The following is an 18289-nucleotide window of genomic DNA, read 5'->3' on the forward strand; positions in this document are numbered from 1 at the left end:
GTTTGGTGGGGGGGCGTGTGTGCAGTGAAAGTGAAACTAAAGACGCTTTACTAATTCCTGTATTGCTGCATTTCCACTACCTGGAACCGGTTCGACTCGGCCCGTCTGCTGTTGTTGTGCACCTCATTTCCTTTCCCCTACCTTCGTAAACTTATATTTGAGGGGGTACGACGTTTGTTGCCCGCACCGGAGCTGGGCCAGGATGACGGCCTGGTGTTCACTCTGCTGCTAGATTCACAAGTGCCGCTAAGTAGCGTATCAAATATGCGACATTACTGTAAATGAATCACATGCTGTGGACAAATGTTTGAGCAGATTGGAAGGATTCCACCCTTTTGAACAAATGGAAGCTTTGACAGTGTTCCAGTGGACCTGGTGTCATATTTTTGGAGCGTTCTGCCTCAACACCATGTTGGCTATGTTCTGACCAAAACAATACAGCGTACACGTGACGTCAGCGCGCATGTGCAGCGAAGGCGGAATCGATAAGCAGAATCATTAAGCAGGCAGGCAAACGATTCCAAGGAATCGAGCTACTGGGATCCGGTTCTCAAAAAGAACCGGTTCTCAATTCCCATCCCTAGTCACTCCATTTGGAACCAGAGCATCGTCCACCACATTAGACATGTTTTCTTCTCGTTGCACTCTCATCCTTTAGTGTTCAACATTACCCAGCCCACAACAAAGTTGGCTTCAAAATCTGCATAGAGATTCTGCTATATTTCACACAAACTCACTGTAAACACACACTCTTTTTTTTCTTCATGAATCCCAGATTTAGTGCATGCATCTTCTTAGTGCGCAATAGTTGGTGCAGATGGAGGCAGTGGTCCTTTTCTTTGTCTGTCGTGTTTCTTAGTGGTTTCCAGGATGTAGAATAGAAGGCCATTTAGTGTGGTCAGTCACTAAAACTGACCAGGAATGTAGAAATAGCAGGTTCCTGGTGAGGTAGTGGCTACTCACCTCAACCCATACATGATTTAAAGTTCCTCAAAGAAGGCCACTCTGGACTTGGTGCTCTGTAGTGTTAACTGCAAGAAAGATAACAACAGAGACTTGATAACGGTTTCTGAGCAAGTAAGCAAGAAACAAAATACACTAGAGTAGAGAAAACAAGAAAGTAATAGAACAGGCTGATGCTGCCTGCCCTTTCCCTCAGACTTCCCCTGAGATCCAATTCGCCTGTGTATTCACAATGCATCAAGTCTGCACAGGACCCTTAATTTCCAACTGACAGACCAGCAACACTTGGCCAGTGTATGTGAATTTGCTGGTGCTTGCTGAGTGAAAGCAGACTGCCACATCTTAAATTTTCACCTTCCCAAGCTGTCATCAGATTGTATACATATGGGTGCAAGTTCTGGCACCTTGCATGATTTTCTTTCATAATGCAGTTGTGATGACTTGGCAGCCTCTCATGTTCTAATAAGACTTAATGAAGTCTTTGCATTTTGATTGTGAGTGGTTGTATACTCTGGAAATTAGGCCAATTCGGATTTTTTTTTTTGTTTTTGGTGTATTTCCAAAACTGTATAAAATAAGTGAATGTAGCCAAAGAGATATTAGTCACTGGTTTGTGGGTTTGAATCCTGGGGATCTGCATTGTGGCTATGTTAATGTCTTGGATTTTTTAAGCCAGAAGTAAACTTTTTAAGTAGAGTAAGTGAAACTGACCAAGCTAATGTTAATGCTAACACAGACAATAGTTCTGACAAGGAAATGGTATGTTGAAATATCACCATATTGTTTTTATCTATCACATTGTAATACATACATTTGTCTTTAATAATAATAATAAGGAATATCAACATAGTACAATGTATCAACATGCTAATTTAGAGGCTAGCTGACAGACCCTATAGCTACTGACTTAATGCTTAATGTTGCCAAGTTATGCTCAAAAACATAAAAAAAACATGTCAGAGAAAACATACTACTATCAAACACAACTCTAACACAGACAAGTTAGTCACACCTAGTGGCTTGCTTAGCCACGACGCTCAAAGTGCATAACTTTAATTAAATATATACCCTTTATTTAACCAGGTAAAAAAAAAAGCCTCATTAAGATTGAAAATCTGTTTTTCAAGTGTGACCTGGCCAAGAAAAGCAGCATAACACACAGTTTCTGACAAGACAAGATATAATCAACACATAATACAAAAACTTACAATCAATAGTTACAAAACAATCATTTGTGCAATTTTAAGAACAGTTACATCGACCAAGCTCATTGATTTCACGCTCCTTTAAAATAGCTTATTTACCTAAAGTAACAAGTTCAGATAGATTTAAATCTTTTTGCAGGGCGTTCCATGCAGAGGGGGCAGCATATTGAAATGCAGTCTTACCCAACTCTGTTCTGGCTCTTGGAACTACCATCAGTATGTTTTTCTGTGAACGCAGAGCATACTGTTGTTGTTTTTTCAGCAGTATAATGTAAGCAGTTGAATTACATAAGAAATAGTGTCATTAAGTTGTTATTAGAAGAAACCGTATTATACTTTTTTTTTTATTTTAGAGGCACTGACTTGCTTTTAATCAGCTTCAAGAGGCCATTTGAATTGCAGGCTTTGACAGTTGTGTGTGGGCTTTATTTTTCAGTCCTGGCGTATGCTGTTTGCTTTATTTTCACATTGCTTTGTTTTGTTACCTCCACCAAGGAGGTTATGTTTTTGCCAGGGTTTGTTTGTTTGTTTGTCTGTTTGTTTGTTTGTTTGTCTGTCCGTTAGTGTGCAACATAACTCAAAAAGTTATGGACAGATTTGGATGAAATTTTCAGGGTTTGTTGGAAATGGGATAAGGAAGAAATGATTAAATTTTGGTGGTGATTGGGGGTGGGGGGGCCCACGGGGGGGGGGCCACTGATCAGCCTTGGCGGAGGTCTGCGCTCTCCGAGTGCTTCTAGTTTTGTTCTGTATTGCACCCATCTGTTATTTATTAAGTAGGGACTGCGGATGAAAATTAGCATTGGCGCTAACTCTGGCATATTTACATGTTTATACTGAAATGGAATGTATAAATATGTTCATTAATGTGCGCTGTCCCGCCTAAATAAAGATACATACACATATTAGCTTACCCTAAACTACTTTGTTAGTTATATTTACCAGCACAAGGTAAAGCAGAAATAGTTGGATTAGATAAAGTTGGATTAGCTGTTAGGTGTAATTTAGACACACCTTTACAGCATTTCAGCGCAAATGAAAAGGCAGCACCGGAGACATCAGTAGAGAACAGCAAAACATACGATAAGACCATTTCCCTTGGATAATTAACAGACTAAGTGGTCATAAGGAGAGGATAATTGGAGAGTCTTTGTGTGTTTACTGAAAACAAACCCCCAAGGTTATTTTGTTTATAATGAATTTGTGATGAAATGTGAATGCACGCTGCGTTCTTGGTACATTTAACACTGATCTCATCTCACATCAGCAGTAACTGAAATAAAAATCAGGCTGAAAAAGTCCACACCTACTGTACAGTTCGGTGTGTAGGTCTGTCAAACTCCACGGCTGCAATCAAACACATGAAAGCGGGATGGGGAGAGGATCAATGCCAGTCAAAGGAAGCACTGTTAATTGTTTTTCTCTGCAGGCTTAAATGAGCTGGTGATGGATTAATTAAGACCGCTGGTTGTGTTTTAACCCCTTCGGCAAAGCTGTGTGTAAGCTCTCAGTAAAAGTAAGCACCGTTTCAAACAGGCTGGCCTGCATCAGCATGTGCAGGGATATATAGGAATTAAAGCAGCTGTCAAAGTAAATATTACACTTGGGAAGAAGGAGGACATTTTGGACAATCCGGGATATTTCTGGGGAATGTGTAGATGGGGACTTAGCCAAATCCAAACAGATAATGTGTGGGAGACGGGTGGATTTGCACTGTAATGTTTACCAATCACCTTCTATTGTCCCAGCTGACAGGCAAGTCTGAACTGTGAGTGTGAAAGCCTGCGACTGTTACTCTCCACTATAGACTTCACGCTGCCCGCTGTAACTCTTTATTCAGTGTTGTGGTATTGATGTTGTGAGTGGCATAACAGCAGGCCATTTCCACCCAAAAAAAAAAAAAAAAAAAAAAATCTCTGTGTTGTTTTGATACGCAGCAGAGCACAATGAGAGTCACCCTGATGGTTGACCTCCTTTGTCTGTGAGTTCAAACAGTCTGAAAAGGCTGTCTTGTATGGGGAAAAAAAAAAAAAAAAAGTGAATTCCCCTTGCAAAGCTGCTTCGGCATTTGTGTTGTGATTCAGTTGCTGAGAATGAGCTTTTCACAAGCAGAGCAGAACCTGTGGCTAGGTTTAAGTGCAAAAGGCGCTGGAGTCAGATTATGGAGGCACTCATTAATCATCCAGGGGGACAAGGAATTTTGGATGGAGAAAACTTCGCCCCGAGGCTGCAGTCGGTCCTGGCGCTTGTGGCTGGCGAGTCTCTGCTTCATTCCGCATTCCCTCTGCTCTCCTCTTATCCTGTCCCTCTTTGGTCACCGACTTCACAGCACTTTCTCAGCACTTCTCCCACAAACTCCACATCCTTTGAACATTTCGATCAACTTCAGCCCCCGTGAAAACTTCTCACCTTTTTCAACAAAGCCGGTGTGGTTTCCTCACCACCCCCCTCCTTCCTCTTGTGATGCTGCGTGCCACCAACTCTCTCCTTGCTAACAAGATGAACGCCGACCACCTCTGGTTCAATTAAACCAACACTTTTAACTTAGCCCCCTCTTCCCCCAGCTTGCCAGAGGTGCTCCTGTGTTTCCAACTGACTAATCACCGAGCACAAAATCAATTAGTACTCCCTTAACAAATACACTGAGAAACAAGAATGAATGAAGTATGAGTGTCTTCTGTATTAACCCATAAAGACCCAGTGCTACTTTTGTGGCATTTTTTTCCCATATTTTTCAATATTTAACATTTCCTAAGTGATTTATCACCATTTATTATTATATTATCCTCTGTATTTTGCATTTTCCAGTGAAAATCAGGTATTTTCCAATATTTAACGGACTGATCATATATACAGGGTGCTTGTGCTCTTTATCCAAATAAAAATTCAAGACTTTTTCAAAACTGCTATGTTTTCCCCAAGACCTTTTTTGGTTGAGACTGTACCTGTTGTGTGTAGTAGAAAAGTTAATTGTAATAAATGTATGAATGTATGAATGAATGAATGCATAATTCGCAGTAAATTATGTTTTACTGACAGAAGCATTTTCAAAACCTATGAAAATCACAAAAGTGCCTGGATAACACACAGACAAGTTTCACTGGAATCATTCCAGCACCGACTGGTTAGCAAAATCATATCACATTTTTTATATGCTTTCCTCGTGCATTTCTTATCTTACAAGATTATTTTTACTCAAAATTCGACTATGAGAGAAACTTTTTTCCATAGTTTATTAAGACTTTCATGCAAAATTCCAGACTTTTCAAGGTCTGGAAAACAGCGTTTCAAAATTCCATATTTTTTTCAGATTTAAGACCTGCGCAAGCACCCTGTATAAATGTTCATGCAAGTTCAGATTAAAGTTGAAAATGAAGAAAACGAGACTTTTTCAGTAAAATATATCATTGACTGAGCAGTAACCAAGTGTCTCCATCCACTGTCCTTTATCAAAGTCCATGGGTTTTACTGGTGAATCAGTGTTGTAGAAGATGACGGTGTTTCCATGGTAACTACGGAGCCTCTGAACATCCAAATGGGTCATATCTGATGACCATGAAAAGATGACAAACTGTATTTTACCCAAATTTTTACCTCCGCCAGGAGGTATTGTGATCACTTTGCTTTGTGTGTTTGTTAGCAACTTTATGGGAAAACTATTCCAACCATCTTTACCAAATTTTACCCACAGATAGGCCTAGGCCCTGGGACCAACCCATTAAATTTTGGGCCAAGTAGGCCAAAGTTCAAGGTCACAGCAAGGTCACAAAATCTCAAATTTTCCTATCTCTCATCATAGAGCAATTTTCCAAAATTCATAAAAAATTCAAAACGACTCTGATTAGCCTCCAATTTAATACACCCATAGCTTATAGCAATATCTTGTATCTGGCACAAAATTGTCCACATCCACTGTGGAATGTGGACTCTGGGGACATTTCAATTTAACACTGAAAATCCCATTTACGACACATTTTTCATTATAACTCAACAAATATTGATTGGAATTGAATATAATTTGACATACACATGACTGGTACCAAGCTTCAACTTTTTCTGCTGTATTGAACAACCTTGAAACTGTTTAATTTAAAAAGAAAGAGTCGATCCACACATGCACACTGTTCGGGGTGCTTGGCGGAGGTTTGCGTTCTCTGAACACTTGTTTTACATGTATTGATAGGATTAGTGGATCAACAGGTATTAAACATATTTTATCAGTAGATGGTTTTGGGCGCTAGTGGATGTTTGAGTCTTTATGGGTTAAGCAACGTCCTCAGAGCATATGAGTATAGTCGCTCAAATTCTTACTTGATCCATTTATTCAAGTTAGAGTGATACTGGAGTGTGGACATAAATGCCAATGAGTCTAATCTACCAGTTCATCAGGGGACAGTGGAAATGGAATCTACTTTTTATAAGACTTCATTTGCCTCTGACCAATCAATTTAGAAATATCTCTCAAGCTGAAAAAGTCTGTCTCTCTTTTTTTTTAACCTCCAACAATCACCAGTACGCAGCGATTACATTCAGGCACTTGCCACAGCTATCCTCACATGAGCAGCCATATAGATATACGCTGCATTTACTGATAATCACTGCGTTTCTAGAGGTCATAATGGAAAATGAACAATGCTCCCGCTCTTCTCCGTCAAAGACCGAACTCAAGGCTGAAAAATTAACCCGGGGCCAAAACAAGAGCACTGCTATTAAGAGATGCTCTGAAAATCAATACTGCTCTACTTTAAAATAATATGATGGTGAGGCATGGGTGTTGTAAAAGAGAGGGCTATCCAATATTCTGATAAGACATTTATCCTTGAAAAATGATGTAAGGACAGCATTAAAGCTATCTGCACTTCATGCTTCTCCATTTCATTCAACGGCTGCAGAGGAGTCGTAAAGGCAACTGAAATGCATTAAGGGATCTTTAAAAGTCTTAAAATGAACTCAATTCATGGATCAAAAATAGGGGCTTAATTGGTGCTAAATGCAGAGTCGTCTCTGGGGTGGCGGTACATGATGGTGTGAAGGAGCACGGGTTCAGGGGAGTATTTGTTTTTACTGCCGTTGCTGATGAAAATCTATCTGATGACACAAACGAGACAAAGTATTAAAGTTTCACTCACATTATTTCATTTATTTCTAATGTAACAGGTGTTTGTAACCTTAGACTTCAACCCATAAAGACCCAGTGCTACTTTTGTGACAGTTCCCATATAAATTTTTCACTCTATCTAACCTTTCTTAAATGATTTATCACCAAGTGTTATAATATTATCTTCTGTTTTTTAGCATTTTTTTTTCAATGAAAATCAAGTATTTTCCCATAGTTAATTCACTGTTCATGTACATTTTCATTAAAGCTCAGATTAAAGTTGATTGTTATTATATCAGAAACAGAAAAAAAGCTGAAGAAAAAGTTACTTTTTCAACAAAGATATTAATAATTGAACATAAAACCAAGTGTATCCATCCACTGTCATTGATCAAACTCCATGGGTTTTACCGGTGAATCAATGTTGTAGAAGATAATGGTGTTTCCATGGTAACTACAGAGCCTCTGAATGTCCAAATGGGTCATGTCTGATAACCATGAAAAGATGACAAACTGTACTTTACACCAATTATTCACATGTATTGATAGGATTAATGGATCAGCAGGTATTAAACATTTTAGATCGGTAAATTCTTTGGACTGGCAGTGGCTGTTTGGGTTTTTATGGGTTAAATTCAGTGACATGAAATCAAATAAAAGGAGCCGTGACATTGAATGCAATCATGTTTTTCTCTGAATGTGAAGACTGTAGGAAAGATTATGATTAAATAATAATTATTATATTATTAAGATAATGATTAAACACAAAAGTCAACAAATTAGGCCAAGTTGAAGATATTTTAATGTGAAAATGTTAAGCTGTGACGAGGAAGATTCTTTAAAGTCTTGAAATAATTGAAAACGTAATTCAAAAGCAATCCAGATTAGGGTACAGGCATTTTTGAAGGCTGAGATCGTCAAAGCAGACACGCAGACTGCTCGGTGATAACAAGCACCAATTTGACGAAAACTCCATATTCAACTGAAGCTTCACAAGTCGCTTTTCCACTGACCCTCAAATTGCGCAACTATAACTTGTGTATAAAAATTTACCTAATTGGAAAAGTGACAATTTCACTGAAAGTCTCATTTTTCGATTAAAAGTTTTTGCGCTGGCAGGAGGTGGTTTTTTGGGCGTAGTGCAAATAGTATATCACGCAAAACTGCAATGGAAAGACCTTTTTGCGCAACTAGAGTCAGGTGAATTAAAAAAACAGATGTTGACGTACGTTACAACAAGTGAAGAAGAAACATGTCGCGGTATGTGTGGACTAGGGATGTAATGATATGAAAATTTCACATCATGGTTATTGTGACCAAAATTATTACGGTTATCATTATGATCATGGTATTGTTGAAACTGTGCTCAAAATGTTCAAAAAGTACTTATACACACACTGAAATAATTTAACCAAGTTGTATTTAAAAAACTAAATAAATAAAATAATTGGCACAATGTACCTTCTGTTGGCAGAAACATTCAAATATTAACCCTTAGTGGTCTGAGCCTGTTTTGTCCGTTTTTCAGTCCTTTTGATTTTGCCTTTATATACTATATAAACAAATGTTTACTATACCCATGTTTGGGATCTTTTTTTTCAGCACAACTTCATTTATATCATCTGTCTATTATTTTTTCCACTTTAGCCTACTATATCAACACAAAAGGACAAAACACACACACAAAACAAAAAAAAAATCCAATTTGAAAAATGTATATAATTTACTGCAAAAATAACACAAAGATGCTTAATGAACCTTTTCAAAGACTTTAAAAGTGAATATTGGTTCCAAATATTAGGTATAGACAATTAAAATTGTAATAAATTAAAACTATACTCAAATATTTGACATAAAAGCTTATCTTTACATCAGCGTTTTCTCCGGAAAAGTGCGGTAATCAAACACGGTTATCATGATAATTAGAATTTAAGCGGTAATAAACTGTTGGCAATTTTACCACGGTTTATCGTTATACCGGTAATCGTTACATCCCTAGCGTGGAAACACCAGGAAACCCAGTCATTTTTAATTTAGTACGGGATAGAGGGGTAATATATAATAATAATGAATATATCTGTAAATCAACACCATATTTATGTTCGTCGCCATGTTTATGGAATGACTTCTCGTGTTATCTCGCGATAATAAATAAAAAAATCATCGCATTTGTGATTTAATGGAAAAACCGACATTACGCACTTCTGTTTTTTCGACATTTAGTAAATATCGGTAAAGTTTTGCGCAGATGTCCAATGGAAAAGCGACTACAGAGAGGTTTAAGTGGCTGAAGCTGATGCGGGCCAAAGACTACAAGTCGAGGTGTATTTTGTGCAGGAAGTGTTTAAAATGTGGCACAGTGGGGAACCAAGGCAGTGGAATGCCACATGCAGAGTGGGCCCTGAAATGTTAACACAAAAAATGGGCATATGTGGAGCGCATTGAGAAACTTAAGAAGAAGAAATACATCTCTGGAAAGGTGGGAAACATACTGAAAGCTGAAGGAAAAGGCTGGCACCCTGTTGTTAAAGCTCACTGCCTAATCAAAGCACTCCTCTAGAACTCTAAAGAAAAATGGCATAATTGTAATAGGTGGAGGCAGTATTGACAAAGACCTGTGGACCAATGCACAGCGAGGAGCCAGATTACATGACAAAGGACACACTCAGCTCTTTCCATGTGATTCCTTCACATCATGCATGATGAATGCTGTAAAATACATATTTGGAATAATAGTGCTTCTTTTCTTTCTTTTTTTTTTTTTTTTTTTTTTGCCAAACCTGGGTTTTGGTACTCACATTGGTATCTATTACAAATTTCCCTCTGATATTAACAATAGTATTAATATATATAATAATAACAGTATTGTGATAGTGATTATAATTACACTTTTAAGGAAGTTTCATATTTTTTAGTTTTTTTGCACCATGGAGCAACAATTTGTGTCTTTCATCATATTAGAATTCAAGTGGTCTGAGAGGAAGTAACAATTCTATCCCTTTCACTGAATTCTGTCTTCAGTTGAAAATACCCCACTAACAGGAGGTTTTAGCCGCTCATAGGTGTTTTTAGGCGGGAGAATGAAATACTTGGTGGTTTTAATTGAACTAATTCACTGTTAAGACTCACCAAGATGTGACTCTACTGCTCTTCTCCATGGCTTGTGGTGTTTTTGTCATTTTTTTCCCCTAAATTTTGGCTCCTGTAGCTTTAACCCATAAAGATCCAGTGTTACTTTTCCAGCAGTTCCCAAATGAAATATTCTCTCTATTCAACCTTTTTTAAGCAATTTATCACCAGTTATTATATTATCCTCTGTAGTTTTCATTTCTTCAGTAAAAATCAGGTAATTTCCCATATTTAATTCACTGATCATGTAGATTTTCATAAAAGCTCAGATTAAAGTTAATTGTCATAATATCCGAAACAGAGAAAATGTGACTTTTTCAACAAAATTCATCATTAATTGAATATAAACCAAGTGTCTCCATCCACTGTCACTGATCCAACTCCATAGGTTTTACTGGCGCATCAATGTTGTAGAAGATGACGGTGTTTCCACGTTCACTACAAAGCCTCTGAAAGTCCAAATGGGTCATATCTGATGACCATGAAAAGATAACAAACTGTATTTTACACCAATTATTGACATGGATTGATAGTTTTAACGGATCAGAGGTTATTAAACATTTTAGATTGGTAGAAGATTTTGATTGCCAGTGGATGTTTGGGTCTTTATGGGTTAAGAGTTACATTTTTTTTAACATCTGAATTTGATTATTTTATTCATAGTTTATATTACAATACACTACGCCACCAGTTCCATCCTTTAATTAAGTTGTGATTATAAATATTTGGCATTAAAATAAGCCTTACAGGTAGAATGTATAAGATTTAAGAGTGTGTAAAATATAGAAGCATCTACTGAAGAAGATGAACACAATATTCATAATTTTAATTAGTGTATAACACAAAATTTAGAATTGTCTTTTCTACTTTCCCTACTCTTTTTTAATGAGTGGTATTCTTTTTTTCAGTCAGTCATTCTTAAATGTTTCTGCCTGTCTTTCTATACTTTTTTTTTTTTTTGTATTTTGCTGCTGTAAACACTGCAATTTCCCCACCGTGGAATCAATCAAGTCTTATCTTATCCGTGCTGTTCATTCATTTATATTCATGTATGTGCATTATAATAACACTGTGCAACATTCAATCAGTTTTACTACTTTACTACATGCAATATTATATTTACATTCCAGTCATTTCTCCTCCTCCTCTATGTTCATTTATTTATTAATATATTATGTGCACTTTGCTTTTATTGTTTTTCTATTTTAAATGTGTGTGGTTCTTCTTTAAAATGTCAGCTTCGTTGTCATTGCGATTTCATTCTTCATGTCACGTTTAATGACAAATGATAAAGGATCTTGAATCTTATCAAGAATTAGGTGATTGATTGTCACATACACAGTTGTGATGCAAAGTTAACATTCTCTTAAAAAAAAAAAAAAGCTTCAAGCTGAAAAATAAACCCTAGATCGTCCATGTTTTTTCTGGCTGAGGTGATGTTCAGATGGTTTCAATCTTCTACCTTTGGACTTCAACCCTAAATGTCACTTAATATCATATATTGAAACTTTAAGCTGTATCCCCCTGTTATGTTCTGGTGCATCTTTTTCCCCTTTGTCTTTTGTGGGTTTTTTCTATAATACTTCATTTATTTTGTTCAGTAATCATTGCTCCTTCCTTGTTGGTATTTTTGCCTTTATAATATTTTTGTATTATATCTTGTAATTAGTGTTCTTTTGGTAAACAGCCAATTAGTTTCCCGCAATCTCAGAGGTTATAAATTGGACACTGGCATTAGTCTCTCTCGCTCTCTCTCTCTCTGCCTCGTTTCCTGCTCCAGCTCCGACGCCAGTGTACAGAACGCACATGCCAGAACGCGTGCCTCAGGCCTTGCACTGCTGTCCTGAAGCGTCACATTGGCTGCGTCTTAGCTCTTTTTGTTTGCCTTTGATTTCTGTTTGACCAGGTGGGTCCGGACATCACGTTTTCGGTGTTTCTTTTTGACAGGACTTAGTTGCGGGTTGTTTTCGATTGGGTAAGGGTGGCGATATGTGGTCAGCTCTTATGGTCCTGTACAGGGTTGGTCTGACCTACATATGGTCCTTTTGTTAAGTTGGCCGGTTCACCTTGGTTCTTGTGTTTGTTTGTTTTTTAAACTTTGGTTCTTTTTTTTGTTTTAGGGCACGGGAAGGGTTAAATAGGAAAAATCAACACCTAACCTTAACCACTAGAAACTAGAAAAGCACTCGGAGAGCGCAGACCTCTGCCAAGCGCAAAAATTCCCCACATAATCGGTGATACAAATCCTACATTTATTTTTTAAAATAAAATCCGCCTTCTGGATCAGATCCAGATGAGCCTTTGAAATGTGATAGAGGACCCCATTGTCAATTCCTGAGTTAAATTTCATGAGTTTTGGTCAATAATTAAGCGAGATATTGGGAAACGAAAATTTTGGCCCCATTTACCACAATGTTAACGAAAATTTCAAAGTGATCCAGAATCCAGGATTTCTTCCGGATCACCCCCAAAAGTTAATCATTTCTTCCTTATCCCATTTCCAACAAACCTTGAAAATTTCATCAAAATCTGTCCATAACTTTTTGAGTTATGTTGCACACTAACGGACAGACAAACAAACAGACAGACAAACAAACCCTGGCAAAAACATAACCTCCTTGGCGGAGGTAATAAAAAACTTTACCATTTGAATCCTTTGGTCTCCTGTGTCCTCTGTTAAATATATTTGAACCTTTGGGCCATAAAACCCCTTACTGAGGATGCAGTTATAACTAGAAGCACTCGGAGAGCGCAGACCTCCGCCAAGGCTGATCAGTGGCCCCCCCCCCGTGGGCCCCCCCATGTCAAGGAGGTTATGTTTTTGCCAGGGTTTGTTTGTCTGTCTGTCTGTCTGTCTGTCTGTTTGTCTGTCCGTTAGTGTGCAACATAACTCAAAAAGTTATGGACAGATTTTGATGAAATTTTGTGGTCTGCGCCCCCCCCCCCCCGTGGGCCCCCCCACCCCCGATCACCACCAAAATGTAATCATTTCTTCCTTATCCCATTTCCAACAAACCCTGAAAATTTCATCAAAATCTGTCCATAACTTTTTGAGTTATGTTGCACACTAACGGACAGACAGACAGACAGACAGACAAACAAACCCTGGCAAAAACATAACCTCCTTGGCGGAGGTAACCAGGGGCACTGGGGGTGTATGGGGGTGGGGTGTGTGTGTGTGTGGTACGTAACGTGAAAACGAAAACTAGCGTGAAAACGAAACTGAAACAACACGCTTTCAACGTCAAACTCCCACCTCTTACACATAAAATTTTCACAACTTCTAACCTGTATCCACTGAACCCCCTCCACTGCTCTATGGGCCCCCCACAAATTCTGGGCCCCATGAATTTGTCATGTTTACCCCCCCTTATTGGCACCCCAGATTATAACTCATATACAGTAAACAAAAATGCTAAATAATCAGTCACATATTAATAAATACCAGTTTTCTAGTTCAATAAATGAGGTACAAATGGAGAGACATATATGTGTAAAAACATGTTCCAGATGCAGTTTTGAAGTGTACCCTGAGGTGTGTGTTTCTGTGCCTCTAGAGTGTACATATACAGTAAGTGACCATGCATGTAACTGAGCTGGCAGATACCTTTTTGAAGTTGCTGTGCTTGCTGGTCCCCTGCTCAGTGTTCTGATTGTGAATGATGTCCAGAGGAGTCTCCCTCTCTTTGAGCTTCAGACTTTCGATCTCTGTCTTCAGCTCATTCAGTTGCTCCTGCAGGTGCTTGCTCTTTTCCATGTATTCGACCCTGGAACATGGATCAATTGAAGGTTGGAGGACAGTTGAGCAGATATCCCAGTACTTTCAGATATCCCATTATCTTTGCTCAACATGTCGACTCTGGCACAGTGGATGGGTGCTAAATTTACTTTTACTAATCTATCTTCCTGCTCGCTCGCCTTTGTCGATTGGAAATCTCTTCATTAAGAGGCCAAGGTAATTTATTTGACACCACAGGCAAGGTTAAAGTTGTTTAAACGTATTTTTCCCTTTTACTAGATCTCCAGAAAAAATATGTGAATACACATAGCTACACATAGCTAGTGCCTCTCCTGACAGCTGATGCTCATTGACAATTATTTCACCTGAATTCCTGAAATAAATAGTTCATAATGAATATCTTTATCTGAGGACAACACTAAAATTAAATTAAATCTGTCTCAAACACATTTGGAGAGTAACTAAAATCAGACATATTTATCAGTTAATCATTCCATTCTGTTACTACTAAATCACAAAATGCTACACTTATGTGAAACAACACAAACAATGAATAAAAAATATGAGCCCATATCAGCAAAGACCACTTACTTCTCCTTCTCTATCTCCATGGAGAGGCGTTTCATGTCAGTGTCTTTAAAGTCAAAGCTGAGGTTCTCCCTGCTGTAGTTTAGGTCGGGTGGCATGCTGTCAGCTGGCAAACCGGGGGGCTAAAAGGGGAGATGGAGAGAGAGATTAGGAGGAGGTGAGGATTTAAAGATGAAGAGCGAGTCATGGAGAAGACAGAAAGAAAGGGGTGGTCAAAAACATAAAGAGAGGCAGCGGAGTCAAGAGGAAAAAAGCGGACAAAAAAGGCACGATAGAGATAAAGTTGAAATGCAGAAGGGAAAAGATTAACACTTTGACGGTAACAGAGCATGAACACAAATATTTGCTGTTCGATCCTGGCCTATGTCTAAAATTGATCAGTCATGTGCCCGCTCAAGACAATTCTAGATAAGAAGTGAACCTAATACACAATATAAATGTAAATCCATCGGTTGGCATGTGAATCTAAAGTACATAGCGTACACATCGGACATAAACATGGTCTGGCAGAGCATGCACAGCAATTTGGCCAGGGACTGAAATGGGAGGCAAGACTATGGACTATTTAGGTGAGTGTGTAAATGTGTTTGTATAAAGCTTTCAGTCATGAGTGCAGAGTGGAGTTCCTAGGCAGCATCTATTCTGTATGCATGCACCGGATAAGCACCAGCGAGTGTGCATATTGTATATTTCATCTATTTATTCTTTTGCTGATAGGAATGTAGCACTCCATCAATGGCCAGCGTCCCAGCATGCATCTTTGTATGCAAGCAGATGAACGTGTAGTGTGTGGGTTTTTAGCATGTTGGAAGCTCATGCGTAGGCTGCCTTATGTACCGCCTGTTCTTATGCAAGTCTCTTGTGCTCACTGTGAAGTTGGAGGGCTACCATTGCATGTGTCTGAGCTATTAGCAGTCAGGATAAATTTGTCAAAACTACATGGTAATAGTATCATCCTCTGGCTCTGATGACTTGTTACGCTCTGCCCTGTTGGGAATGCATACTCCATAACTGAATTATGTGTGTTTGTCTCATTAGAATATACCATACGCACATTCTTTCAGTATATTATATTTGTTGTTGGTTTGCAGGATTTAAAACAACATTTTTCATGATAAAATTTGTTTGAATTATATAATAACATCTTTATTTATGGATGTGTCTATAAATAAATTCATCAAGAGCCATCAGAGGATGGCATATTCCCCCACAACCCCCACACCATCTAAAAGTGGTACTTGATGATATTAGATTAGTTTCACTGACTTGATCCACTGGCAGCAGAGGAGTTGAATGGTTTCAGAATCTGGTACCTTGACTCAGTCATTAACACGTGCACACACACACACACACACACACACACACACACACACACACACATAGATAGGTAGGTAGGTAGGTATACATACATACATACATACACATATATATAGACACATACACACACATGTACATACATAGATAGATAGGTAGGTATACATACATACACATAAATAGGCACACACACACATAGGTAGGTAGGTATACATACATACATACAGAGTGGGGAAGCAAAATTTACAATGAACATTTAGTTGTTTTTTCTCAGCAGGCACTACGTCAATTGTTTTGAAACCAAACATATATTGATGTCATAATCATACCTAACACTATTATCCATACCTTTTCAGAAACTTTTGCCCATATGAGTAATCAGGAAAGCAAACGTCAAAGAGTGTGTGATTTGCTGAATGCACTCGTCACACCAAAGGAGATTTCAAAAATAGTTGGAGTGTCCATAAAGACTGTTTATAATGTAAAGAAGAGAATGACTATGAGCAAAACTATTACGAGAAAGTCTGGAAGATACTATTAAAGAAGCATGGGAGAAGTTGTCACCCGAATATTTGAGGAACACTTGCGCAAGTTTCAGGAAGCGTGTGAAGGCAGTTATTGAGAAAGAAGGAGGACACATAGAATAAAAACATTTTCTATTATGTCCATTTTCTTGTGGCAAATAAATTCTCATGACTTTCAATAAACTAATTGGTCATACACTGTCTTTCAATCCCTGCCTCAAAATGTTGTAAATTTTGCTTCCCCACCCTGTACACATATATAAACACACACGCACACACACACCTACACACACACACATTTATTTATACATATATGAAATCAATCTAGTTCACTCTTTCACTGCTGATTACATAAATGAATGAATGACATAAATAAATAAAAAAAACTGTCACAACGAGAGAAAATGTCTTTTTAAGAGCCACATGACTGATTTAGAAGAACATGTCAGATTCACCATTTTGGATTTTCTTTCATCTACAAACACACTTTCAGACCAGTCCAGATGTGTTCTAGTTAGTTTGGTGTGATTCAAACATATATACTTTACTTATGGGTGGCCATGGCTCAAGAGGTAGAGCGGGTTGTCCAAAAACCAAAGGGCGGTTCGAATCTTGCTCTGTCCTAGTCATGTGCCATTGTGTCCTTGGGCAAGACACTTCACCCACCTTGCCTCCAGTGTCACTCACACTGGTGTATGAATGTGTGTGAATGTTTGGTGGTCGGAGGGACCATTTGGCGTGAATTGGCAGCCATGCTTCCGTCAGCCTGCCCCAGGGCAGCTGTAGCTACAGTTGTAGTTTACCACCACCAGAGGGAGAATGTGAGAGTGACTGAATAATGGATCAATAATGTAAAGCACTTTGGATGCTTTTAAAAGCACTACATTATTACTTCCATATATACTTTACATATTACATATATAGTGGTATAGGTATTCATTGCATCTATGTGGGTCATTTCATGAGTTTTCTGAAAATACAAGCATGTGCTGAATCAGTTATGGTTTAATCATACAAGCCCATCCTACTATAAAAGTATGATCCTTTATCATACATTAATTAATTCTTGTTCAAACTACAGACAGGCAACAAGGCATTGATTCTACAAGTCTGAAAAGATATTCCCTGATCTATGGTGAGGATTACTCATGATTTGTTCCGGCACAAATCCCTTTTTCACATAAAAAATTACTGTCAGAATATACTACAGTGAAAAATGTTTGTGGCTGGCCTTGTTGCCTATCAGTTGGACTTTTCCTGTTCAGCGTGCTGCTAGATTTAGGGCAGGGGAGAGTATTTAAATGAATCATGCAGTATGATTTAACATGGTTGTTTGCAGTAGTCAGTTTGCTGCCAATTTTGCCTTTATTTAATGTGTAAAAAATGCATATCTTGACACATTTTGTGCTTGACATGGTTGTGATAGTTATTGCTGGAAGGAGATGGTGCAAAAAAGAGTCTGTGATAGAGGAGAGAACATTTTCTCCGTTCAGAACACCCAAATAGACTGAGTCACTCAGTACCTTCTGCAACAAAATCTCTGCTCTGCAAAAATCAAAATCTTACCAAGTGTATTCTTCTCATTTCTAGTCAAAATATCTCATCACTCTTAAAATAAGACGTAATCACCTACAGAGTAACTTTTCAGTGAGATATAAGAACTTCTTTTTAGACAATAGATCTTGAAAACCTTATTTCAAGAAATCTTACTAAGATAATTTTCAATTGT

The 18289-nt window shown here is 38.1% G+C and overlaps 1 protein-coding gene across 1 annotated transcript in view; it reads right to left on the minus strand.

The window, feature by feature from the left end:
- Positions 1 to 760: 760 nt before the first annotated feature.
- Positions 761 to 18289, minus strand: part of nf2a (NF2, moesin-ezrin-radixin like (MERLIN) tumor suppressor a) — a 53914-nt gene continuing 36385 nt past the window's right edge. The window contains exons 14-16 of the mRNA XM_030144149.1: positions 14726 to 14844; positions 14003 to 14162; positions 761 to 1031 (exon numbers count right to left, since the gene is read on the minus strand). Coding sequence (XP_030000009.1) covers positions 981 to 1031; positions 14003 to 14162; positions 14726 to 14844 — 330 coding nt within the window. The 3' untranslated portion in view covers positions 761 to 980. The remainder of the gene's footprint in view (positions 1032 to 14002; positions 14163 to 14725; positions 14845 to 18289) is intronic.

This window comes from Sphaeramia orbicularis, chromosome 9, assembly GCF_902148855.1.
Source record: "Sphaeramia orbicularis chromosome 9, fSphaOr1.1, whole genome shotgun sequence".
Classification (NCBI taxonomy): Eukaryota; Metazoa; Chordata; class Actinopteri; order Kurtiformes; family Apogonidae; genus Sphaeramia; species Sphaeramia orbicularis.